Genomic DNA, 27,120 nt, shown 5'->3' with positions numbered 1-27,120 from the left:
CTGTCTTTTACAACTAATTTTTCATAAGAAATTCTATCAAATAAATTTTTCTGTTTTTATATTGTTAAAATCTAAACTAATTTTTTTTTGAGTAAAAAAATCTAAACTAATTTATCAAACAGTAAATGGATCTTTTTCAGTCACATTTTTTTTACTTAGTTGTTGTTTTCTCTACTATCTTTGGATGTGAACTGCAGTTGTACTTACTTATTTGTCTCGTCTTAGAATGCTAAAATGATTTTACACTACATTTTGTGTGTTGATTTAACAGTGAATTAATATGACATGGAGGGCTCATCATTAATTTTAATACCGCAGAAACACTGATTCTATCATTTATGAAGTATATTGGAATTATTAAACTGATAAATTAGAGTACTCCCGCCCTCATATTATGTGACTTTCATTCAAAAATTGAATTCACATACTTGTCATTTCAAAGGCTCAAATTTAATAGTTTGAGTTGAGTACCTTACTTCGAACTTATAAAAGCATCAATGTTAAAAACTAAAACATAAGAACATGAATCCTACAATGCTAACATCTAGCAGTATTAAGCTTACCTTATAAATAAGAGAAGGTTGAATAGTGAGACAATTTTATTGATGCGAACTGGAATCCTTGAAGTTCATCAAGGCAAAAAGCCTGTCAAACGGTGATTTAATTGATGCTATCTGAAATGAATGATATGAACTTTGTATTTTTTATAAGGAAACCACGAAAGAGATTGTTAGTTAGTTCAGTGTGGTGTGCATTATGTATGCATCAGGTAGCTTTTTGGAGAAACTCTAATAAGCCTTGTAAGGAAATTTGAAACATGAGCAGAAAAAATTATGTAAAGTTTAGTATATTTTGAATACAGTAGATGAACATTATCAAGTACTCCACTAAAGTCTACTGTATTCATCTACTGTATACAATTTTATTTTCTCTCTTTATTCCACAAACACCTAATAAGTCAATATGGATTAAATAGCTTTCTAATCTTCAATCTGTAACCTTACACAATTTTATTTTCTCTCTTTATTCCACAAACACCTAATAAGTCAAGATGGTAGAGCCGGATATTAGGTAGAAGTTGTTAGTAGAAGTTTTTTTTTTTTTGAAAATGAAAGATATATTAATAATAAGTAAGCCTGAGCCAAAGAAGCAAAACAGGCGAAGTACAAAGTTACATGAGTCTGAGGTACCAAAACCCACCACCAACCCGCAAAATGGCAAAAGTGTAATCCCAAGAAAGAGCCTCATTAAAACCTTACTAGGAAAAACCCATTGGGATAAAAACCTAGCAAGGAAAAAGAGTACCACAGACTTAGGATAGCCATTTTGCATCAAGATACAATAGAAATCAACCCCTACAATCATGAAAAAGCTAAAATAGCGTAACTGAGTGACACACATGAAGATAAAGATTCCAGAAGAGCCAGACTGATAATTTTCGTGTAGCAGCTAACATCAAACAGCAAACAACAGCAACAACAACAGAATAACATCAACATTCTTCCAAATTTGTGATTTTCGTATTTCAGCAACAGCAACAGCAACAGCACCAGCAAATCAGCAACAGCAAAACAGAACCAGCTACAACAGTAACAGCAGCCAACAACAACAACGACAGCAAAATTCAACAGCAACAGCACCAACCAACAGCAACAGCACCAAGTTCAGCAGCAACAGCAAACCAGAAATAGCAACAACAGTAACAGCAGCCAACAACAACGGCAAAAACTACAGGAACATTATTAACTTCAACAATTCCATGTTTGATGCATCCTCCAATCCTCCTACATCCTCATCAGATACCAGCCAGCGGTCCAAACGACTCCACAAACCATAGTTGCGACTTGAAAACCAAGTGTACTCCCCATTAGCTAAAGGCAAATCAGCTAAATTACTATCCTGTACAAGCTGCTGAAAGGCTTCTTCACCAGCATCCAAACCCCAACAGTACAGCAATAAAATCACAAAAACACCAATCCATCATGGTTCAGTACATGTGTTTTCAAAGCCTCGAAACATAATCTGCGCTCTAAGACTAACTGCTCAAAACTTTGTATTATCACTGTCAAGAAAATAAATCATGATTCTGACATCAACATGACTCATACACAAAGCTTGCGTCCAAATCTCCACAATATGCTGTCGCAGATTATTTAATCTTGTTTCCTGAAGCAACTGAAGTTATGGTTTCAAATGCAAAACTGCTTTTTTCACAGCCTCCCTTTTCGATGATTCTCCTAAGCCCCGTATATTCCAAGTGAGCCAAGGCCTTGACATAACTATTTGAGATGGGGATGGTTTTCACGAATCTGAGCTTCTAAGCCTCTCAGCATCAAAGCTTCCGACCCTCTTGGTTTAAGACCCAACTGTTTCCCTATCAGCCAAGCTCTTTGCGCGCGAGTCGACACACCGTCTTCACCAGCTACAGGCTCTAAAAAACCCGCAGGCAAGGATTGGGGTTTATTTTTGCTTCCCCTTGGACGCCCTCGCTGAGAGCTTCTCTTTGATGAATTTGTATTCGGGGTGATCACGACTGCTGGTGTCTCTGGTGCGTCGGCCTCCACGCACGTAAGGGGTAGAGCACTTTTTTGAGGTGTTTGTGTTGGACCGCTCTCACGCACAAAAGGAAATTGCTGCCTGACAATTTGATTTGGAGATGTATGCACAAAGACATCAACGTCGTTCTTCTCCTGAGAAGCTAAAGTGGGCATAATAAATTGTTTTTGATTTAAACCGTGAGGCAAACATGGTTTTAGCCCTTGAACTTGAACTTGAACTCGGAACGGGTCCCACTTAGTAGATTGGTAAGGCAAATAATAATTAGGAAACAAATCCTGTGAGTTAAAAGAATAACCTGTAACTGAATATCTTTTATTGTTATTTGAATCAGAATTTTGAAAAACCTCATTAAGGATATGATTTCCTTTTAACGTGATTTCAGCTGCATTTGTTTTGTTCCTCCAGCCTTCAAGTTCTTGTAACGTATAACCTGAGTCAAGCAAGACCTGTAACTGTTCCTTCTGAATCTCCTCTGTATTGATGGCCTCTTTACTCACGTTGGAATTTGAAATTAAACTGTCCGCCTCAGGCAATCCCGGCGCCGACGCCATCCTCGGAAGCACCACTACCTCCGGTGTCGACGTCCAGCCACCATCATCATCAATCGCAAGAGCTTCCTCTTCCTGCTTGGAGAGCGACTTAGCCAGGATCACTTTGAGACCCTCCATTCTCTCATTCCTGTACACTTCATCTTCTTCGTCAGGTTCGACGTCAACAGGGGACTCATAATCCTTGTCGTTGGGGCTTGTAACAACATCAACATGCCTGGCCGCCTCTGTCTCTTTAGCATCATTATAATCCTCATCATCCTCAGTAACATTATCCTCCTCTGAATTGTAGATTTTCCACGGCGTTGACGGCATACCATGAACCATGCCGTAATCATAGGGAACATCATCCTTTTCGACCAAAATTATACTGGAAACACCATTCACATCCACAGCCATGGTAAAGCAGTGTAGAAGGGGATGGTGCATTCGAATTAAGATGCGTGCATAGTCGGCTCTGAGTCGTAACTTGGTATCTTCATCTGACTCCACAAAGCTCCCCAATCTGTTACCCATAGCAGTGAAAAAAGATTCAGTCCATAAGCCCAATGGTACTTGCCACAGTCGGACCCAAACAAGGTGTGCCGTGCCAAAGGTTAGAACTGTGCTGGGTTTAACATCAGAAAGTTCCTGCACCAAAAAATTGCCACACTCCGAAATTGTTTCCATCATCTCTTCCTTATTCTCAAACTCAAGCAGCACCTCCTTATCACCAAGTGGAATCAAACGGAAATTGTACAGTCCTATCTTTGCCAAGTCATCTTGTATAACTTCAACGGGCTTTGCCGTAAGTGTACGAGCTTGTGCACAGCGTTGGAACCAAGACTCATCCAAATCAGCGGCTGTGAAGCGCAATTGACATGCTACCAATTTTCCAGATTCGTCATTCTCCTTGGTTCTATCTTGTACAGAGGTATTTTGCTTAGGCAGTGACTTTGGTCTCCAAACCTTCCCTTGTATTTCAAATTGATGGTGTTCAAGAGACGGCACCTTTGTCGACCGAGGAGATTTCTGAATCCTTGCTTTCTGTACCACGAGGTAATTACCTTCTAGTCATAGGCCATTAAACATTCGAATCGCCGTCCATGCCTCATCATCACTATGAAAGCGCACAAAGCCAAATCGTAAGCGCCGTTGGAATTTCTTCTTAAATTGTATAAACACGTTCCTCAATCTTCCTGCTCTCCCAAAAATTGCGCTTAATTTCGCCAAGGTAATCCGATCACCTAGGCCATCAACAAAAACAGAAAAAGACTCCTCTTGTTCTTTTGACTTCTGTCTTTCCTGTTGTTGATTAGAAGTTGTCTGAACGTGTTTTTGTTGCAGTGAACGTGATGCTCCTCCCCCTGGCCGAAAATTGATTGGTGCTCGCCGCAGCTGCTCATGATCTGGACGCTTCCACTGATTGTGTCCACCACCGGAATGCTGGAAAGGCGTGGAGAACCTGTTCTGAAAATTTTTTTGTTGCAGCGAACGCGAGGCTCCTCTTTCTCGCTGGAAATTGGTTGTTGATCGCCGCTGCACATGATCTGGGCGCTTCCACTGGTTATATCCACCACCGGAATTTTGGATCTGCGTATGGAACCTGTCATTCGACCAAGAATGGCGAAGTTGCACCCTCCCATCTCTTCCGCTCCAATGCCGGCACTCCCCGTCGCCAAAGTGCAACAAAGCAAAACAAATATTCATTAGAGAAAAAAAATAGAACAATTGTAGCCAGGAAATCAAAGTATGGAAACTCAATTTCAATTTAAGCATATAATTAACCACGTTGAGTGCATCATCCAAAGTATTATTTGATAAGATTAAAAGAAAGAGCAAGAAAAGAAGAAGGTTGCAAATAGTACAATTCAAAGTAAATCAAACTTCAGAATTAGACCGAGATATACAACATAAAAGCATATGATAAACAACGTAAACATCGATAATGCCTAAAATCATATCAGCCTTCACTACTAACTGTTTTGATTGCAAGATCTCAAAAAAAATGTCCTAACAGTATCTTGTGAATTCATGGGATAAAATGGTACTCAATGAAAACCCTACATCTAAGCCTCTATCTTGGGACTAATGTACTTCACCATACCAAATGGAACATAATTATTCGCTACGATGATGTAAAGGAGAACAAACACATAATATGAGTTTCAACCCCTTTTGAAAATCAGGAAAAACCGGTATAGAAAAGATAGACAGCCAAACAATATGAACTCCAAGAAATATAAAGGAGGCGGGCCTACCAGCCGCAACTTTCCCCCAATGAACAGAATGGAGTTGGTCTTGGGTAAGGTCGCTTATTCTCCATATCAGATACCTCCTCCAGGTGCTTATTCTTCAATAACTCTTCTTCCTGACCAAAACCCCAAAAACTGAAAATTATTAAGAAAACCATAACAGTTTCCATGCAAGATGAACGCATAAATCACAGTACAATGGTAGAAAGAGAAAATTCAAATGTCAAAACATGCCAAAAATAAGGTAGGAAAGGTTAAACTCAGAAAGGGAGATGAAAACTTAGTAGAGGGAGGAAAAAAAACATAAGACCCAGGAAACCCATCTCAAATAAAGGGCATAAAATGAAGTGAAAAAAGGAAGCGGGAATTCACATACATGACAATACCGTATTAAGAGAATCAACTCCAAGTGTAGAAAATTTGGATTATCCAGCTAAGAGGATAAGGAGGAAGGGTGATGTAGTTGGAATATAAGCTATACATAATAAACCATTTGAGACCCAGCATAAGATAGTAACAGATTGCATAGAAGAATCCTTTTCTAAACAGTAAAAATATGGAAAGAGGCCCAAAAGGAAGGATTCAATTTATAATTAGTCTAGACCACATCTTGCTAAATTAAACTGAAACTCCCAGGTGTTGATGATGGGAAGGGGACAATATAAAATCAGAAGATAACATTGTACCAACTTTGAAGAAAAGGAACACCCACCAAAGGCATAATGAGTTGTTTCCTAAATCTAGAACTTTGTTATTCATGGACTTAAAACATCATATTTATTCCTTACTCTTTTTTTCTTCAATCCAATTTCTACCACCATTGGTATAGGCTTATAGCATTAAGATATTAAAAGTGGTCATCTAATACATAAGTAGGAGATAAAATGTTTTCGTACTTGCTAAAATATAAGGTGTAAATAGTATCGAGGTGTGAAAAAACCATGTCACATAAATGTTGAACATCTCAATAAAGACTACTTATATCTTGATTCCTAAAATGTATGTGTGCTGTTGGAGCCAAATTAGCCCCTAAGTTTAACCTTAAATATATGAAATTAATTTCTAAGGGTTAAGAAGAAACCTAATGTCACGACCCAAAATCCTAAGCCGTGACCGGCACAGAGACTAACACCCTAGTCTGGCAAGCCTCAATCTCACAAAATCATATTCCAAACTATTTTCCAAAATTATACATGTTTCTTTATATTTTATAATATTTCAACAGAACCTCCTTTACAAAATCAACATTTCCAAAACAATAAACCTGTCAGTCGCTTTTCATCATAACCAGAATTCCATAAAAACACAAATTCCAATTTCATTACTACGGTACAATTTCTGAAATAAAATAATAAATAATGATTCAGAATCAATCCACCTAAGACTCCCTATAGCTGCAGATAACTAGAATCTAATAGAAGACACCAATTGAGCCACCAGCCAAAGGAGGCATACCAATAAAATAATCGATCGACTTGATTCTGACATGGGCCTGCTACTTAGTGGTCTGAGAATCTGTGGGGGAAAAAGAATGAATGGGGTAAGTCACAAAGACTTAGTGAGCAGTCAACAACCACCATGAACAGGAAGGGGAAACAAACTAGGCACGAGTTTTTCGCTCTCAGCTCAACATAAACAATTTATATCATCAATAATACCAGTTTAAATCATTTCCACAATGAACTTGACAAAAATCATAAATTCATAAATAACTATTTCAAATAAATACAGTTAAAATCATGTCCAGATATGAAAAACATAAAACCAGAAATATAATTAATAGGGTCACACATGTAGAACCATGATGCGGCTCCATCTCGTTGATAGCCCTCTCCTCCTAAGGGATGCCCTCTCCGATAGGGGTGGCTCCATCTAGCGGATAGCCATTTCCTTTCTCAAGTCACATCGTGTCATCGGGGGAAGCTACATCTCGTTGATAGCCCTTTCCTCTTAAGGATTATCTTACCCAAGAGGCGGCTCCATCTAACGGATAGCCCTCTCCACCCGGAATCATGTCATATCTCATTAATCTCATCGGAGGAAGCTTCATCTCGTTGATAGCCCTGTCCGTGCCCTGGCGGCTCCATTTAACGGATAGCCCTCTCCTCCCGGAATCAAACTAGTTAGGTGCACCTAGACCGTTACCTCCGCTAACGGCTACGGGGTTCTATCAAGGATCCCCAAAACCATTTTCTCAAATCATATCAAGTCTCATCAACTGTCTCAAAATCAGCTTTCCAATACTCATCAAAGCTGTTCAAAACAACATTCTCAACATCAACTTTTCAATGCTCATAAAATCTTTTCAAGTTCACAATCTCAATTTCACATAATTTCAAAATTAAACCAATGTCATTCTCTCTCATATCAACTCATAAAACATACTCAAAATCAACTTTATAAAATCAGCTTTCAAAGAAGTTCAAGAATGATAGTCAAACATATATAAACATGTCTCCCCAATTTAGATAAATAGGCAATATGGTAAAGTAATTAAATCAGTTATAGGAATGTTAAAAATATGTCATAGTAGCTGAAAACCACTCACAACTATGAAGAATAGCCACGATTGCTTTCAGCAATCCTACGACCATCGAACGATCCACTCGCCGTCAAATCTGAACACAAAATTAACCTCAAACCTTCAGCATTAATTACCTTATGTCCTACTACCCATGAGCAAGTACAAAATCCCCAATTGTATACCCAAAACCCTAAAAATAATTCTACTTAATTATAACATATGCTATAATACTATTTATAAGCTGTAGGTAACTGAGTATACCTCAATGAAATAGAAAGAATAATTATGTAGGAGTGGGTACTCTTCTCCTTCCTTAGAGCACAAACCCTAAGCCTCCAAAATTATCCCAAAAGCCTTTCCACTTGATTGCCATAATTTTCCTTCATGTGCGTATGTTTTTTTTATGGTGAGATTTAGTGTGACTTCAATGGAGAAAAAGAAGATGAAGAGAATAGAAAAGAGAATGATAGCCACTGTTGCAGAGGAAAAGAAAAGAAGTTTCGAGAGGGAGGGTGAGAGATGTATCGCATAGGATTTGGGAAAGTAGGTTTTAGCATTTTAGAATTAGGAATATGTAATGGGTGTGGGTGGGTGCTGTCGTGGGTTTTACAATTAGCTTAGTTTTTTGTTTTTTTTCCTTTTCGTAATCCTATCCTTTTCTTTTTCTTTTAATAATAACATTAGCAAGAGGAACTGATATATATTAAAACGGGCCGTTTCAATCTTCCCTCCTTATTAAAAATTCGTCCTCAAATTTTGAAGTTTTAACTAATCTTGAGCTAAAAAATAAGAGGAAATACTTATTTCTCATGATTGACTCAGGTTTCCCAAGTTGTTTCTTCACCGGATAGTCCTTACCACAAACTTTCAGTTATGACTACTGAATGCTCCATATAAGATAAATGTTCATCTAATTGTTCATCTTGGATAAGTTTCGTGCCTACAAGTTTAGCTTATCAATTTCAAACCAACCTATTCGGTGTCTGCATAATACAAGGTCTCCAATAGTGTCATCTAAGTGTTAGACAGACTGTTGTTAATATAAGCAAATTCCAACAAGGACAACTACTGATCTGAACTACCTCCTTGTTCTACAACACAAACTCAAAGCATATCTTCCAGGATCTTAATAGTCCCTCTCATGCTTATCTGAGCAACAGCTTGAGTATAAAACAATACTTAAGTTCAAGTAAGTCCTCAAAGCAATTCAAAAAGAAACTTCTAAAATTGTGAATAAATTGAGCTCCTCAATGATTATAGACACATGTACACCATGTAAATAATCACTCTCATCTTTTTTTTTTGATAAGCATAATCACTCTCATCTAACTAAAGCTTAGTATATCGAGTTGCAATATAAGTATTATTCACAGGCAAGATGTATGCAGACATAGTTAACCTATGTATAGTAACTCATATTGAATCAAATCTCCTTTTTTTTTTTGGATAATCCTTTCACAAAGTTCATGGCAGTGTCTCTCAACTTCATTGGTATCTCAATGAATTAAAGTAACTCTGCAGATTCTTAGTGCTTATCCTTCATCCCTGACATGCTAGATTTTGCAACATTTCTTTTCATCTCTTCCCACAAATAAAACTTCTTCATAACTTAATGCATTTTATTAGGACCTGAATGTATAGCTTAGCTTAAAAATAATCACGAGTATCCTCTAATGTTTTTCTCCTCAGCTATCTGTACTAGGCACACAATACCAACCTTATAGTTATGAAACCTCATCAAAGTATGTTAAAATCTATGAAACTTAAGTCACTTTAAACCTCCTCTTCCATCATCACCACTTGCAAATGAAGGTATGAAAAACGGTAGAAAGGGGGGGGGGTTTGAATAACGTTTTCAGTACAAAACTACCACCTTAAAGATTTTGACAAATCTTTCGAGAACTTAAGTGCTAAAGATAAGAGATAGAAAAGCACACAAGGATTTTATCCTGGTTCACTTGATAAATCACTCAAGCTACTCCAGTCCACCCGTTAAGGTGATTTCTTCCTTCTTAGAATGAAGGCAATCCACTAATCAGGTAAGAGTTACAACTGCACTTGAAACCTACAAGTGACTAACAATTACACTGACTTAGCTCACACTAAGATTCACTCTCTTAGTCTTCTCTAGGATCCGATCAACCTTGATCTCCTAAAGGAACTAAACAAACTGTTTATCAAAGAATTGTTTACAAGAGATTTGCTTCTAAAAAGCTAATAGTAAACACAATGAATTTCAGATGAAAGAAAGCTTAGAATATTTTGAATATGTCTTGCGCGTATATGTTACTTCTCTTGGTTTCTTCTAGCCGCTTCTTTCAATCTTCAGCCTCTATATATACTCCAAGGATTAGGGTTGAGCGTTGCATGGGAAATGCTACCGTTGGAGGGCAGTTCTGGAAAATCCAGCTTCTGCTGTGGCTGAGAACGTTAGGTAGGTCGTCAGGAAGGTACACTTGCTTTTGTACTTGGATAGCGACTTGACCTTTTAACCTAGGAGACTTCTGATCAGAGGAATACTTCATATTGGAACTTGTGAAGCCGGTTGATCAGAGTCAGAGAGAAAGCACAGATCCTCTGACCATTGTATCTTCTGATTCTGAACTCAGAGGGAAGAACATGGCCTTCAGAGTTTCTTGCTTCTGGACTTCAGAGTTTCCACTATTCAGTTTCTGGATCTTCAGAGTCTTCTACACCATCAGAACATCTGAACCTTCAGTGTTTCTTGGTTATCAGAACTTCTGGATCTTCAGAGCTTCTAGCGACTGAGTCCACATCAGAGTTTGTATAGCTTCAGAACTTCTGAAGCTTTTCCACTGTTCATACTGAACATGGTGAATACGAAAGCGTTGCTTGGGTTACCCTTTATACACAGTGCTTCTGATTTGTGTGAGATTGAGTTGAGGTCAGAGCCTGTAAATAGCACACTCAGAAAAACACGTTAGAGTACCACAATTGTTCATATCAAAAGGTTAACTTGTAATCATCAAAACATAGAGTTGTACTACTAGATCAAAACTTGATCTTACAATCTCCCCCTTTTTGATGATGACAAAACTAAGATTTTTGATGAACAATTCTTAAACATTAAACTGAATTCACTCAGAGTTTAGAGATATAGAATAAGACTTATCCTGATGTGAATAGTTTATCTTGCTCATTCTGAATTCAAGTCACTGCTTGATTCTGAGCTTAGCTCCCCCTGAATCTAATACTTGATGAAAACGTTAGTAAAGTCTAGATTCTGAGCTAAAAAATATAAGAGTTCAGAGTGAAAAGCTTATGACATAGATGAAAAACGAATAATCAGAGCGCATAAGTGATCAGAGTCATGGACAAGGTATCAGAGTCTTGGGTATCAGAGTCAACTTAGAATCACTTCAGAAGAAGTGAAATGTATTCCTTGTATTTGCCCAGTGACACATCTATGGTCATGAAGGTGGAACTCTTAAAATCTCCAAAAGAAAAATAAGTCACACTAACACATCTTACACATCAAAAACTGGGTTTACTCCCCCTTTTTGTCATAAGCAAAAAGCTTGGGGTGTGAAAAACTTAGCTTGAAGTACAAGGTACTCCCCCTTAGAGAAGGTCTAAGTTTAAAAGAAAATGAAAACGATGTAAGAATCAGAGTTAGGCGAAAATAAATAGAAGAGTTAATGCAAGGGATGAACGTTTACCACCGGTCAAGTGAGTGAATAGAAGGGTCAGTTACCAAGAACTTAACCTCGAGAAACTGTACGAGCATTAACTTTCAGAGAGAAAGTGAAGCCTATAAAAAGCGTCGGAGAGAAAGGTAAGCTTCACACCTCGAATAATTTTCAGTAAAAAGAAATGGCATCATACAACGTAGCATTAGAAGAGCTGAGGAAGAAGGCCTTTGAAGAGGACTTGTTCCTGAACATCAGGCATCCAGAGGGTGAAACTACCATCGCGGAGCTGACACGGACACTGCTGGAAGAGGACCTGCGTCCAGAGTTGGAGAGAGACTTGAAGGAATTTCTTGCCTTCGTGGAGGAGGTGCAAGAACTCAGCCGGCTTGAACTCAAGCTGCTGGAAGAAAAAGAAATCTTGGAAGAGAAGCTCAGGACTTCAGAAGAGATTCTGGAGAAAGATGAGCTAAAGGTCAGATTCAACAACATCCAGCATGTACTGGAGCGTCTGGAGAAGAATAGGTCAGAGCAGCGCCAGGAGTGCAGAAGAATGAGGAGGGATCCTCTATTCTAGATTTATATGATGTAAAGAAATATGATGTAAACATAGAACAATTATGAATAAAACAAGTTTGGCAAACATATGTGACATAGGTATATAGTTATGCATATATAATCACAAACGAACAAAAGAGAATAAATAAATAAAAAAGAAACAGAGTTTAAATAAAACAACGTTAGATAAAAAGAAAGAAAAAGAAGAGATCCTAAAAACTAAGGTTTGTCAGTGCGTCGCAGAAGTTCCATCATCATTTGCTTCATCTCAATCAGCATGGATTCATGAGTGTCAAGACGTTGTTCCATGATGTCGAGTCTGGATGAGCTTGTCTGAGTAGAGCTGGAAGGAACATTCTGAGCAGCTTGAGGTTCTGGAATGGAAGCAGAAGCAGCAGGAGTAAACACAACTGGTGCAAGTCGCTCTGCCTCAGCCTCAGCTTCAAGACGCTCTGCCTCAAGTCTGGCTTGTGCAGCCTGAGCTGCTGCTTGACGTGCAGCTTCTTCTGCTTGTTCTTTCTTTCTCTTGGCTTCTTCAATAGCTTCAAGAAGCTTATTTCTCTGTTCTAGTTCATGAAGAGCCACCCTTCTAGCAAACCTTTGCTTGGCAGCCTCAATCCTCTGACTTCCCTCTGCATGCAGGAGCTGCATCATAATTGGAAACTGAGCCACTAGCCAAGTGCTCAGATTGTTCCACTCATCAGCCACACTTTCAGCATTCTCACTGAGGTCAGTCTGACCGTGCACATTGCGGAGCCTCAAGGAGGCTTCATGATAGAAGATATTGATGCACTCAGAGAGAGATGTGGGTTGGAGGTGAGTATAGGGAATTATGGAGAGGTTGGTTTCAGGAGAGGCTGGGTGATTGCTGCTATGAGCTTCAGAGGCACCTTGTGGAGAACCAATGTTAATCATTGGAGCATTGGGTTCAGAGGTTCCACGGTGAGGGTCTGAAGTTTCAACCAGAGGGTGAGGTGATCTAACCGAGGATTGGTTAGACACTGATTGTTCGGGTTCAGGGTCTGGTTGAATGGGCTCTTGTTGGTCAGGGACAGGGTGAGCTTGTTGAACTAAGGGGTCTGCCTCTTGGATAGGATTGGCCAAGATAGGTTCATCTGGGTCAACTAGACGTTCAGGTCTAGGGCCAGGATATCTCCTAGGGCTTGGACAGGTAAGGTAATACTCTTCCAAGGCAGACACTTTCTCTTTTCTAACCTCCATGAATTTTCTAATTGATTCAGAGGTATTGGAGGGAGGAGAGTCAATAACATTGATTGGGAAGGATACAGGTGTGAAGGCTGTTGAAGAGTCTGTATCCGTGGTTCTGGCAGCAGGACGTGCTGATGCTCTGGGAGCAGAGTGATCAGACGTTCTGGGTTGTGGTTCTGTTTGGTTGGGCTCGGGTTGGTCATGGATGATGGGTTCAGAAGATAATGGGTCGTATGGAATGGTAATGAGAGAGGTTGGATCTTCTAACCTAGAGGTTGGGTTCTGAAGCAAATTCCAGAGAGGTGCTTCAGTAGGGGAAGGTTGAAAGAAGGAAGATCTTGGGGAATGTGGTGGAGTGGTGGTTTGTGCGGCTGGCTGGGATTCAGGAATAGGAGTGAGGGGATTTGAGGAGTGTTGAAGCAAGGCAGAAATAGGAAGTGCATCAAATAAATTCAAATCATCATCAGAAGCAAGTGCAGGCTTACTTGAATGTGCTGATGATCGAGTCACTCTGGCAGGAGGTTCAGTCCTTCTGACCACTGCAGCAGCTGGTTCCACCCGAGTAGGCTTCACCACGATTCTGACCTTCTTCTGCTTCTTCTTTGGAGGACCATCCTCACTATCACTATCATCACCATCATCAGGCTTGCTCTTCGGCTTCTTGACCAGAGGGACATCAGATTCCTCTGAGGATTCTTCCAGAACCATCTTCCTCTTGGTTTTCTTCTTGGGAGGAGAAGGAAACTCTGGAGCTGGTGGAAGTCTGCTGACGAAATCATCAAGGTCAATCTCGAATCCTTGAGCCCTGAGGTCTTCAACATAGCATCTGATGGCGTCAGGATGGTCTGCTTGAGTCCACAGAGGGTAGTCATTCAGAGGCATTCTTTTTCCTCTGATCTCAGAAGATGTGTCTTCATGAGCAGGAGCAATCTTCTTCTGGACCAAACCCATCTTCTTCAGAGAATTTGCAGTGAAGACATCACTGACAATGGTGCTCAAATCCTCTGTGCAACCAGCATTGATCAAATCTTGCACCAAGTTGCTTTCAATGAGAAAGTCTGAGAGCAGCCTCCCAAAAGGGATATATTTGATTGCAGACTTGATGGAGGCGGTGGTGCGAGACTTCCGGATGCATTCCTTCAAGTAGGAGAACAGGAAGTAGGGAAGGCAGATCTTCTCCTGATTTTGGATGAAAAACAGCATCGCCTTCTGGTTGAAGTTGATGTAATCTGGAGAACTGCCCTTCGGTCTCTGATTGATGCAGTTGAGCAGGATCTTGTGCCAGATCCTTAGTTTGGGGTGAAGATCCATCACCTTTTAACTCGTCTTGCCCGGTTTGAAGGTGGTGTACAGAGCCTGGTTGACTATGTCCTTGGTGCTGGGTTTCAGCTTCGATTCCGTCAGTTGGAAACGATACCCATAAGCAGTATCTGCACCTAGCAGATTCACGAATGACTTCTCAGTGATAATGATCTTCCTGCCAAGAATGTGAGAGACCACCTGAGTGTCATCGCAGTCTGCGTGCTTCCAGAATTCCTTGACCAACTTTTCATACACCGGTCCTCGAAGTCGGTTGAAGTAGTTTCCCCAACCTTGAGCTTGGACTTCATGACGAAGATCAAACCCATTTGCAGCCAAGTTATCGAGGTTGAATCTCCATTCTTCCAGGACTTGGAGTTCCTCAGGAGGAAATACGCAGTGAACGGCACAGCCCCGTTCTGCAATAGGAACAATCTGCTCTTGAGCTTGAACTTGTTCTTGTGCCGGGTTCTCAGAGCCCCTTTGACCCGTTGCCAAACCGACTACCATGTGAGGGAACTGAGGTGCATCTGCAGTAGATCTTCTGGTTTGTCTCACCATTTTGAAGAGGTTGAAGGTTTGAGGTAGAAGATGAAGTTTGAAGGATGAAGAGAGATCGAGAGAGAAATCAAGAAAGAGGCGGTTTTGAAAAGCAGAGAGTGCGAGAGTGAAAACCGGAAGTGAACGAGAACGTGTGTGTATAGTGGGTTTTATCAAATAACCGTTGTTGATTCAAAAAGCACTTTAAGATCAACGGTTGAAAATTAAAGATAGATAATAACAGTAAAATACACAATCACACACAGGAGATAAGCATATCTACACGCAATCATAACAGACTGTCACACGGGCACAAGGAACTATGCATCAGAAATTCTGACGCACGTGTTGTTGTCTCAGCTTCAGAGTCAGTACCAGTGGGCACACACACTCTGATTGAGTTACCTTCTGGACTAGACATCTTCTGATCAAGAAGTATCATAGTCAGAGGTTCTGATCCATCTTCACTCTGGACAAAAGTCCATGTTTAGATTTTTCAGAATAAAATTAAATCTATCTTCAGCTAAGGGCTTTGTAAAGATATCTGCCCATTGATGGTCAGTATCAACAAACTTCAGAAGAAGTACACCCTTCTGTACATAATCTCTAATAAAATGATACTTTACCTCAATGTGCTTTGCCCTTGAATGCAAGATAGGATTCTTACTCAATGAGATTGCAGCAGTGTTATCACAATAGATTGGGATATTGCTCTCAAGGATCTGATAATCCTCCAGCTGATGTTTCATCCAGAGCATCTGAGTGCTGCATATTGCTGCTGAGATATATTCTGCCTCTGCAGTTGATAGTGCAATGGTTGATTGCCTCTTGCTTGCCCATGAGACTAGATTGCTTCCCAGAAATTGACAATTTCCAGAAGTACTTTTTCTCTCTGTTCTATCTCCAGCATAATCAGCATCACAATAACCTGAAAGCTTATACTCTGATGTTTTCTTATACATCAAGCCAAGGTTAGTGGTGCCTTTCAGATACCTTAGGATCCTCTTAATAGCAGTTAAGTGGGTTTCCCTTGGATCTGATTGGAAACGAGCACATAAGTGAACACTAAATAATATGTCTGGCCTAGATGCAGTTAAGTATAGAAGTGAACCTATCATGCCACGATAGAGCTTCTGACATACTTTACCACTTTTATCTTCTTTCTCCAGAATGCATGTTGGATGCATTGGAGTCTTGGCCACTGTAGATTCCAGCATATTGAACTTCTTCAGAAGTTCTTTAGTGTACTTGCTCTGATGGATATATGTTCCTTCTGGTGTTTGATCAACTTGTATTCCCAGAAAGTACTTTAATTCTCCCATCATACTCATCTCAAATTCAGCCTGCATCATCTCAGAAAATTCTTTGCATAGAGATTGATTAGCAGAACCAAATATAATATCATCAACATAAATTTGCACAATTAAGATATCATCTTTATAAGTCTTGCAAAAAAGAGTTGTATCTACTTTACCCCTTACAAACTCATTCTCCAGAAGGAATGAGCTAAGTCTCTCATACCATGCTCTGGGAGCTTGCTTCAGACCGTAGAGTGATTTCTTCAATTTGAACACATGGTCTGGTTTCTTTTCATCTTCAAAACCTGGGGGTTGATGAACATGGACTTCCTCTGAAATATAACCATTTAGGAAGGCACTCTTTACGTCCATCTGATGTAGAACTATGTTGTGATTTACTGAGAAGGAGATCAACAGTCTGATTGCCTCCAGTCTTGCTACCGGAGCAAATGTTTCAGTGTAGTCTATTCCTTCCTGCTGGCTGTAGCCTTGAGCAACTAGCCTTGCCTTGTTTCTGACTACATCTCCTTTCTCATTTAGCTTGTTTCTGAATACCCATTTCGTTCCAATAACATGGACATTCTCAGGCTTCTTCACTAAGCTCCAAACATCGTTCTTGGAAAATTGATTCAATTCTTCTTCCATGGCCAGAATCCAATCCTTGTCCTGAAGAGCTTCATCTATGGACTTGGGTTCAATTAAGGACACTAATCCTTTCAGACTCAGCAAGGTCTCTTCAGAGGGTCTGAAGGCAGATCTGGTTCTGACTGGTTCATCTTTGTTGCCCAGAATCAATTCCTTAGGGTGAGCTGCAGTGATTCTGCTCTTCTTCAGAGTTTGTGAGTTAGAGGGACCAGCTTCTTCCTCTGGTTCATCTTCCTCTGGCTCAACTTCCTCTGGAGCTTTGCCTTTGTCAGAAACATTAATGCTTAAATCTGCAAACTTTTCAACTAGCTTTGACTGGTCAGAGTCAAGCTTATCATCAAATCTAACATGAATAGATTCTTCAATAGTCTTAGCATCAGTATTATAAAATCTAAAACCTTTAGATCTATCAGAATAACCAAGTAATAGACACTTAGAAGACTTAGCATCAAATTTATGCAATCTATCCTTAGTATTGAGAACATAACAAACACAGCCAAAAGGATGAAAATAAGAAATGTTGGGTTTTATGTTCTTCCACAATTCATAAGGAGTCTTATTCAGAATTGGTCTCACAGAGATTCTGTTCTGAATGTAACATGCTGTATTTACTGCCTCTGCCCAAAAGTGCTTAGCCATGCCAGTTTCTTGGAGCATGGTTCTAGCCATCTCCTGAAGAGTTCTGTTCTTCCTCTCAACAACACCATTTTGTTGAGGAGTTCTGGGACAAGAGAAATCATGTGCAATTCCATAGGAATCAAACAGACTCTCAAACTTGTCATTCTCAAACTCTCCACCATGGTCACTTCTGACACGCACAATCCTACAAGCCTTCTCGTTTTGCACTTGAGCAATGAAGGTAGAGAACACAGCATGAGACTCATCCTTGCGGGTTAGAAACTTTACCCATGTCCAGCGGCTATAGTCATCAACGATAACCATCCCATATCTCTTGCCACCTATAGACTCAGTTTTCACTGGTCCAAACAGGTCGATATGCAGAAGTTCTAACGGCCTTGAGGTTGAGACAACATTCTTTGCCTTGAAAGGGACTTTTGTGAATTTGCCTTTCTGACATGCTTCACAAAGAGCGTCTGCAGCGAACTTCAGATTGGGTAAGCCCCTGACAAGGTTTAGCTTGCTCAGCTGAGAAATCTTTCTCATACTGGCATGCCCTAACCGTCTATGCCATACCCACTGCTCTTCATTAACAAACAGAAGGCACTTCACATTCTGAGCCTCCAACTCAGATAATCTGATCTTATAAATGTTGTTCTTCCTCTTGCTGTTAAACAGAACAGAGCCATCGATCTGACTTACAGCCCGGCAGGACTTTTGATTGAATATAACATCATAACCCTTGTCAGCTAATTGACTTATAGACAATAAGTTATGTGTTAAGCCGTCTACCAATAAAACATTGTCAATGCATGGATTACTATCTACACAAATAGTACCAGTACCAACAATTTTACCCTTTTCATTTCCTCCGAAGCCAACTTCGCCTCCAGGCTTAAGTTTCAGCTCTCGGAACATACGCTTTTCTCCCGTCATGTGACGCGAGCATCCACTGTCCAGATACCATGATTGGTGTTTCAGTGGAGCTATCAAGGATATCTGCAACATAGATAATCTTGTCCTTAGGTACCCACTTTCTGGGTCCTCTTTTGTTAGTTACCCCAGAGGTTCTGATCACCTTGGGTGTCTCAACATAATATTTTAAAGGAATATTTGCATGATATTTAGTCATAGAGAAAGATCCCTTTTTAAGAGGGTTTTTAGCAACTTTAGCAGGTACAGGATCAGGCAATATGGTACCAGAGGGAACAAAGCATTCATACAAGGATTTAGCTTTAGACACAGAAGGCTCATTTCTAATTGGTTTAGAATAGCCAATGCCATGCATTCCATTTCTGCTTACGCCATAGATCATTGAAGCCATTAAGCTTCTATCCACGCTTTTAGCTAGGAATCTTTGAAAAGACTTTTCATACTTAGATTCATTTCTACAATCAGAGGCATCACAGGCAACAATTTCTTCTAACTTAGCAATCTGGTTCTTAAGCACAGAGTTAGAATTTACCAAAGCATGATTTTCATTTTTCAAATCAGAAATAATTTTCTCATGTTCAGAAGGAGTCTTGGAGACAGCAGATAAGTTCTTTTTCAACTTTTTATGCTTAGACAATAAAGAGTTATACTTATCCATGATATCAGACAAAGCATGTTTCAGTTCAGAGGTAGAGAAAGAAGCAAATACCTCATTTTCATCGTCTGAGTTAGGATCTCCTTCTGATTCTGAGTCAGAGTCAACAGCTTCCTTTGACTCTGCTTCCTTGTCTTTGACAATTGCCATGAGTCCTTGGACTTCACCATCAGAGTCAACATCCTCTGACTCTGATTCATCAAATGTCACCATCAGACTCTTCTTCGTCTTGAAGTGCTTCTTTGGCTTCTTGTCTTTCTTCAACTTTGGACAATCACTTTTGTAGTGCCCTGATTCTTTGCACTCAAAGCAAGTGACTTCCTTGATTGATGACTTCTTCTGGCCTGAGGACTCATACTTTCCTTTTGCCTTTCCAGAGCCTTTGAACTTGCTCTGCCTGTGCTTCCAGATGCGGTTGAGTCTCTTGGAGATCAGAGTCAGCTCATCTTCATCAGAATCTTCTGATGCTTCTTCAGATTCTTCTTCTTCAGCTTGAAGAGCCTTTGACTTCTCAACCTTAGCCTTTTCAGATTTGGATTTCAAGGCTATGGACTTTTTCCTCAGATCTTGCATCTCTGAGCGTTTCAGCTCATGGCATTTCAAAATGCTGATGAGTTCTTCTAAACTCATATTCTCAACGTCTCTCGTGAGCTCTATTGAAGTCACCAAAGGCATCCAACTTTCAGGAAGACACCTGATGACCCTTATGACATGATCTTTTGTTGTGTAGCTCTTGTTGAGAGGTCGTATGCCAGCTACAAGCAATTGAAATCTGGAGAACATTTCTTCAATGGACTCATTTGGCTCCATGATGAAGGATTCATACTTTTGGATCAAAGACAATGCCTTTGATTCTTTGACTTTCTTGTTTCCTTCATGAGACATCTTCAGAGATTCAAAAATGCCTTTAGCAAACTCACGATCTGTAATCTTCTGGTACTCCTCATAGGAAATAGCACTTAGAAGAATTGCTCTTGCTTTGTGATGTTGTGAGTACAGCTTCTTTTGATCTGCGGTCATCTCTGACCTTGGGATCTTCTTGCCATCTGCATCAACTGGACGCTCATAGCCATCCACAATAATACCCCAGAGATCTGCATCGAAACCCAGAAAGAAACTTTCCAGTCTATCTTTCCAATATTCGAACCTTTGACCATCGAACATAGGAGGCTTTGCGTTGTAACCATCTCTTTGAGTTTCACTGGTGGTGGCAGCCATTGTTTTTCACACCGGCCCGGATCACTGAACACTGTTAGGTGTGGTAATCAGAACTTGCGCTCTGATACCAATTGAAGGTATGAAAAACGGTAGAAAGGGGGGGGGGTTTGAATAACGTTTTCAGTACAAAACTACCACCTTAAAGATTTTGACAAATCTTTCGAGAACTTAAGTGCTAAAGATAAGAGATAGAAAAGAACACAAGGATTTTATCCTGGTTCACTTGATAAATCACTCAAGCTACTCCAGTCCACCCGTTAAGGTGATTTCTTCCTTCTTAGAATGAAGGCAATCCACTAATCAGGTAAGAGTTACAACTGCACTTGAAACCTACAAGTGACTAACAATTACACTGACTTAGCTCACACTAAGATTCACTCTCTTAGTCTTCTCTAGGATCCGATCAACCTTGATCTCCTAAAGGAACTAAACAAACTGTTTATCAAAGAATTGTTTACAAGAGATTTGCTTCTAAAAAGCTAATAGTAAACACAATGAATTTCAGATGAAAGAAAGCTTAGAATATTTTGAATATGTCTTGCGCGTATATGTTACTTCTCTTGGTTTCTTCTAGCCGCTTCTTTCAATCTTCAACCTCTATATATACTCCAAGGATTAGGGTTGAGCGTTGCATGGGAAATGCTACCGTTGGAGGGCAGTTCTGGAAAATCCAGCTTCTGCTGTGGCTGAGAACGTTAGGTAGGTCGTCAGGAAGGTACACTTGCTTTTGTACTTGGATAGCGACTTGACCTTTTAACCTAGGAGACTTCTGATCAGAGGAATACTTCATATTGGAACTTGTGAAGCCGGTTGATCAGAGTCAGAGAGAAAGCACAGATCCTCTGACCATTGTATCTTCTGATTCTGAACTCAGAGGGAAGAACATGGCCTTCAGAGTTTCTTGCTTCTGGACTTCAGAGTTTCCACTATTCAGTTTCTGGATCTTCAGAGTCTTCTACACCATCAGAACATCTGAACCTTCAGTGTTTCTTGGTTATCAGAACTTCTGGATCTTCAGAGCTTCTAGCGACTGAGTCCACATCAGAGTTTGTATAGCTTCAGAACTTCTGAAGCTTTTCCACTGTTCATACTGAACATGGTGAATACGAAAGCGTTGCTTGGGTTACCCTTTATACACAGTGCTTCTGATTTGTGTGAGATTGAGTTGAGGTCAGAGCCTGTAAATAGCACACTCAGAAAAACACGTTAGAGTACCACAATTGTTCATATCAAAAGGTTAACTTGTAATCATCAAAACATAGAGTTGTACTACTAGATCAAAACTTGATCTTACAGCAAACCCCCTTATATTTTTGAAACTCTAAGGTTATCATGCAGTATACTTAGTGTCACAGGAACTAAAGGATATCAATGTTCAGCATCCTCCATGAAACTATGTATGGTACAAAGATCACAAGTGCACAAGATAACCATAAAGTAAGTAGGCAATATGGACACCATTATTACCTAGGTTTTTTCATATGAAGCAATAAGTAGATGACTGTGGTCAATTTACCAAAGCTTCTAACACGTAAATTAGCAAACTCCAAGGAAGTCATTTTTTTTCTTTTCCCAACAAGGGCATTTTTCCATTTTTACAAAAATGGCTCCTACTTTCCACCAAAACTATACGTGTTATAAATGTTTTCTAGGTAGACCACTAACATTATCTCCATCAATATCCTCTTCAATTCTTAACCTTAAGTTTTTCTAACATCTACCAAAGTAGAAAGAATTTGCATGTAAGTCAACACTCAACATTAAGTTGAAATGGGCAAGCCCCAAAGGGAACTCTACTATCAACAAACTTGTAGAGCTCTTCTTTATCCTCGGCATAAATAAGAAAATCATTAATCAACACAATCATAAAATTCTCAAAGGAGGATTTAAAGATATGGCTCATTGAATTCTTAAATCAGCAGTGGTGTCACTAAGTCCAAAGGCATGACTAACAACCCATTGTAGTCATAACATGTTTTTGTAAGTGGTCTTCAAAATTATTTCTTTCTTAATATTCCATTTATGGTACCTAGATCACCAAGTTTTTTTTTTATTTATACCACCATATTCTCCAATTGCCTGTAGTCAACATATAACCACATAGTCTTGACTCTCTTCTTCACAATAAATCTGGTTCAGAAACTAAGTATGTTGAAATCTCTATCCCCTTATTGGAAGGTACACCAAGAAATTCTCTAGGGAATACATTCTGCAAAACACACACTACAAAAATCTCTTGTAGTTTCAATTTTTGCTAATTGATTATCTTTGACCAAGATCAATTATCACCTACAACTCTTTCGTAGTACCCTGTTAACTTTCAATGCTGAAATTGGATTATGAGGTGTCCAACTTCACTCTCCCGGAAATGAGAAAAACGACTCTCCATGTACTTTAAATCTCAATACCCTATTTATGACAATCCAAAGTATCGTTGACAAAAGATTAACAAATCTATATCCAAAGATCACATTAAAATCAATCGTGTCTTAAGCTGTAACGACTATCAACAACTCTCAATTGATCTCCAATGGGTACCTTAAAATTAATGGAGCACAAACTCAACTACCAAATGCTCCTAAAGAGGTGCAGCAACGACCGACGTCTTATTCAAGAAAGAAGATTATTCACTAAGTTGACTACAATGATAAAAGAGTATCTAGCTTTAGCATTAAGCAAACATAATCATCTCAAGATAATATAAAGAGTATACTTACTACCATTGCATTAGTTGCCTAAGCATCTTGATGAGTCAAGGAAAAGACTCAAGCTCGACTCTCGTAACATATCATTGACTTCAACTACCATTTCTTTTACATTTTTTATTTTTTTTTTTATTTTTTTGGTACTCCATAACCTCGGCCAAAAGAATTCATAGCTTGTCTAACAAGTGCTGTAGGGAGCAGGTAAGATGCTAAAGCTACTCATAATAACACTTATCCATTACTAGAGGAAGGTTGCACCATAACCACAAGGCAATTCCTTGTAATATGACATGTCCAATTGCACTAACAACACACCTAACCATCTCCAAAGCAGGCTACAGGATGAAACTTCACACAAGTAGGACAAGGTGTAGATCTTGCGCAAAATACCTCAAAAAATAACAATGGATTGTAAAGACCCCTAAAATCTACTTTACGAATTTGTACAAATACTGATAAATATCCACTAGAACCACTCTCTAGAGTCATTGTCCTCAGTATGCTCTAGCAGCTCAAATCATTTGCTAAGCTCTCTAGCTCTCTCTATTACGAAACGATTCTTGAATTTCTAGGAAAATTCATCTTATGCTATCAGAGGTGATCTCAGTGCTCTCATACACATAAAGTCATCAATCTAACCATATACCAGAACCAAAAGATAAAACTATATTAAATCTACTGCATTAATGTATGCGCATCAAAGTTATGCCCACAATTTCTCTAAAGCACCAATATTCCTTTGTGGATCCATACTTGCATGTGTAAAGTAGGAGAATTAATTAGCTACACAAAACCAATCACTTTGAAATCTGTCTAGTGGCACCTACTTTTTCCAACACCTAACTGACACTCATAAATTGTCTCATGTGGATTGTTGCTGCCCCAAAATTGACTCAAACGCGTTAGTGCAAATCATGATATAATTATTTTATGCCAACTATAAGCTCTCTAATCCCTGAATTTCATTATCTCGCCTCAATATAAGCCATCAACCAGCGCCTACCAATAATGGTCCTTCGCCTAAACCAGAACGTCGGCCACGACCACCTTAAAGAGGATCGATCCTAATAAGCTAACTCATCTTCTAATGAAAATCCTAATTTAGGTGACATCCTCACTGAACAATGAATATTCATCAAATATAAGACATGACTCGGAACTCAGTGAATGAGGAACGAACTCAAATCACACTTTGGAAACAACTTTAGGACTCTCATGAGACGTTAATAGCATCTTGGAAGTAAGTTGTGCCGCGGTTCACAATTTACTAGCAAGATTCCATTATCATCTCATGTCTGCAGCTATTAGGACCTACAGCCAAAGCTTTGATACCAACTTTGTCACGGCCCAAAATCCTAAGCCGTGACCGGCGCACAGACTAACACCCTAGTCTAGCAAGCCTCAATCTCACAAAATCATATTCCAAACTATTTTCCAAAATTATACATGTTTCTTTATATTTTATAATATTTCAACAGAACCTCCTTTACAAAATCAACATTTCCAAAACAATAAACCTGTCAGTCGGTTTTCATCATAACCAGAATTCCATAAAAACACAAATTCCAATTTCATCACTACGGTACAATTTCTGAAATAAAATAATAAATAATGATTCAGAATCAATCCACCTAAGACTCCCTATAGCTGCAGATAACTAGAATCTAAAAGAAGACACCAATTGAGCCACCAACCAAAGGAGGCATACCAATAAAATAATCGATCGACTTGATTCTGACATGAGCCTGCTACTTAGTGGTCTGAGAATCTGTGGGGGAAAAGAATGAATGGGGTAAGTCACAAAGACTTAGTGAGCAGTCAACAACCACCATGAACAGGAAGGGGAAACAAACTAGGCACGAGTTTTTCGCTCTCAGCTCAACATAAACAATTTATATCATCAATAATACCAGTTTAAATCATTTCCACAATGAACTTGACAAAAATCATAAATTCATAAATAACTATTTCAAATAAATACAGTTAAAATCATGTCCATATATGAAAAACATAAAACCAGAAATATAATTAATAGGGTCACACATGTAGAACCATGAGGCGGCTCCATCTCGCTGATAGCCCTCTCCTCCTAAGGGATGGCCTCTCCGATAGGGGTGGCTCCATCTAGCGGATAGCCCTTTCCTTTCTCAAGTCACATCGTGTCATCTGGGGAAGCTACATCTCGTTGATAGCCCTTTCCTCTTAAGGATTATCTTACCCAAGAGGCGGCTCCATCTAACGGATAGCCCTCTCCACCCGAAATCATGTCATATCTCATCGGGGGAAGCTTCATCTCGTTGATAGCCCTTTCCGTGCCCTGGCGGCTCCATTTAACGGATAGCCATCTCCTCCCGGAATCAAACTAGTTAGGTACACCTAGACCGTTACCTCCGCTAACGGCTACGGGGTTCTATCAAGGATCCCCAAAACCATTTTCTCAAATCATATCAAGTCTCATCAACTGTCTCAAAATCAGCTTTCCAATACTCATCAAAGCTGTTCAAAACAACATTCTCAACATCAACTTTTCAATGCTCATAAAAGCTTTTCAAGTTCACAATCTCAATTTTACATAATTTCAAAATTAAACCAATGTAATTCTCTCTCATATCAACTCATAAAACATACTCAAAATCAACTTTATAAAATCAGCTTTCAAAGAAGTTCAAGAATTATAGTCAAACATATATAAACATGTCTCCCCAATTTAGATAAATAGGCAGTATGGTAAAGTAATTAAATCAGTTATAGGAATGTTAAAAATATGTCATAGTAGCTGAAAATCACTCACAACTATGAAGAATAGCCACGATTGCTTTCAGCAATCCTACGACCATCGAACGATCCACTCGCCGTCAAATCTGAACACAAAATTAACCTCAAACCTTCAGCATTAATTACCTTATGTCCTACTACCCATGAGCAAGTACAAAATCCCCAATTGTATACCCAAAACCCTAAAAATAATTCTACTTAATTATAACATATGCTATAATACTACTTATAAGCTGTGGGTAACTGAGTATACCTCAATGAAATAGAAAGAATAATTATGTAGGAGTGGGTACTCTTCTCCTTCCTTAGAGCACAAACCCTAAGCCTCCAAAATTATCCCAAAAGCCTTTCCACTTGATTGCCATAATTTTCCTTCATGTGCGTATGTTTTTTTTATGGTGAGATTTAGTGTGACTTCAATGGAGAAAAAGAAGATGAAGAGAATAGAAAAGAGAATGATAGCCACTGTTGCAGAGGAAAAGAAAAGAAGTTTCGAGAGGGAGGGTGAGAGATGTCTCGCATAGGATTTGGGTAAGTAGGTTTTAGCATTTTAGAATTAGGAATATGTAATGGGTGTGGGTGGGTGCTGTCGTGGGTTTTACAATTAGCTTAGTTTTTTGTTTTTTTTTCCTTTTCGTAATCCTATCCTTTTCTTTTTCTTTTAATAATAACATTAGCAAGAGGAACTGATATATATTTAAACGGGTCGTTTCACCTAAGATGAGCCATGTTGCAAGCCATCCCCCATTTTGGGGCCTGTCATCAAGTTGTCCTAAAAAATTCAGTGCACCAATGTCTTCTGCACATGTTTTCTCACTATGACTTGCAACCATAACCTCTAAGTGTGGGTTTCAGGAAAGGAAACCATTGTGGCATTAACAACTTTCATCAAAGGAATCAAAAGTGTAAATTGGTAAACTTTTGTCACAAGTCCAACCAATTGTGGATGTGAGAACAACATAGATGAGTCTTCACTTCAGATAATATGGAAGTAAATAATATGCATTCTCTTATGATTCAAGTCAACAATATTTTAGACTTCTTCAGAGTTGATTGAACCAAATTTTATAGAACAAAATTCATTAAACACAAAGAATTTGCAAATGCAAGCGCTGATGAACAGTAAAGAAATGCAGAGAGAAAGAGAGTGAC

The 27,120-nt window shown here is 39.2% G+C and overlaps 1 protein-coding gene and 1 long non-coding RNA gene across 7 annotated transcripts; both read right to left on the bottom strand.

Moving 5' to 3' along the window:
• Positions 1-1,102: 1,102 nt before the first annotated feature.
• On the bottom strand, positions 1,103-8,427 carry LOC130738335 (uncharacterized). Of its 6 annotated transcripts, XM_057590303.1 has the most exons (5): positions 8,127-8,427; positions 7,890-7,959; positions 7,133-7,594; positions 6,797-6,856; positions 1,103-5,457 (listed from the first exon to the last, which is right to left on the bottom strand). In XM_057590303.1, the coding sequence occupies exon 5, from the start codon at positions 3,777-3,779 to the stop codon at positions 2,280-2,282; it is 1,500 nt and encodes a 499-aa protein (XP_057446286.1). In that variant the 5' UTR covers positions 3,780-5,457; positions 6,797-6,856; positions 7,133-7,594; positions 7,890-7,959; positions 8,127-8,427; the 3' UTR covers positions 1,103-2,279. The 6 variants fall into 6 exon arrangements, with proteins under 6 accessions (XP_057446286.1, XP_057446284.1, XP_057446288.1 ...); XM_057590301.1 differs by lacking the exon at positions 6,797-6,856; XM_057590305.1 differs by lacking the exon at positions 7,133-7,594.
• Positions 8,428-24,980: 16,553 nt separating this feature from the next.
• On the bottom strand, positions 24,981-26,740 carry LOC130738336 (uncharacterized). Its single transcript, XR_009019338.1, has 3 exons — positions 26,222-26,740; positions 25,985-26,054; positions 24,981-25,689 (listed from the first exon to the last, which is right to left on the bottom strand). It is a non-coding gene; the product is annotated as an uncharacterized LOC130738336 (long non-coding RNA).
• Positions 26,741-27,120: the final 380 nt, after the last annotated feature.

The sequence above is a fragment of the Lotus japonicus genome, chromosome 2 (assembly GCF_012489685.1).
Source record: "Lotus japonicus ecotype B-129 chromosome 2, LjGifu_v1.2".
NCBI lineage: Eukaryota > Viridiplantae > Streptophyta > Magnoliopsida > Fabales > Fabaceae > Lotus > Lotus japonicus.
This window is presented reverse-complemented; position numbering and strand designations above follow the sequence as displayed.

Excerpts from the sequence above, each read along its gene's own strand:
- LOC130738335 (XM_057590303.1), bottom strand. The coding sequence starts at position 3,779 with ATGATGGAAACAATTTCGGAGTGTGGCAATTTTTTGGTGCAGGAACTT.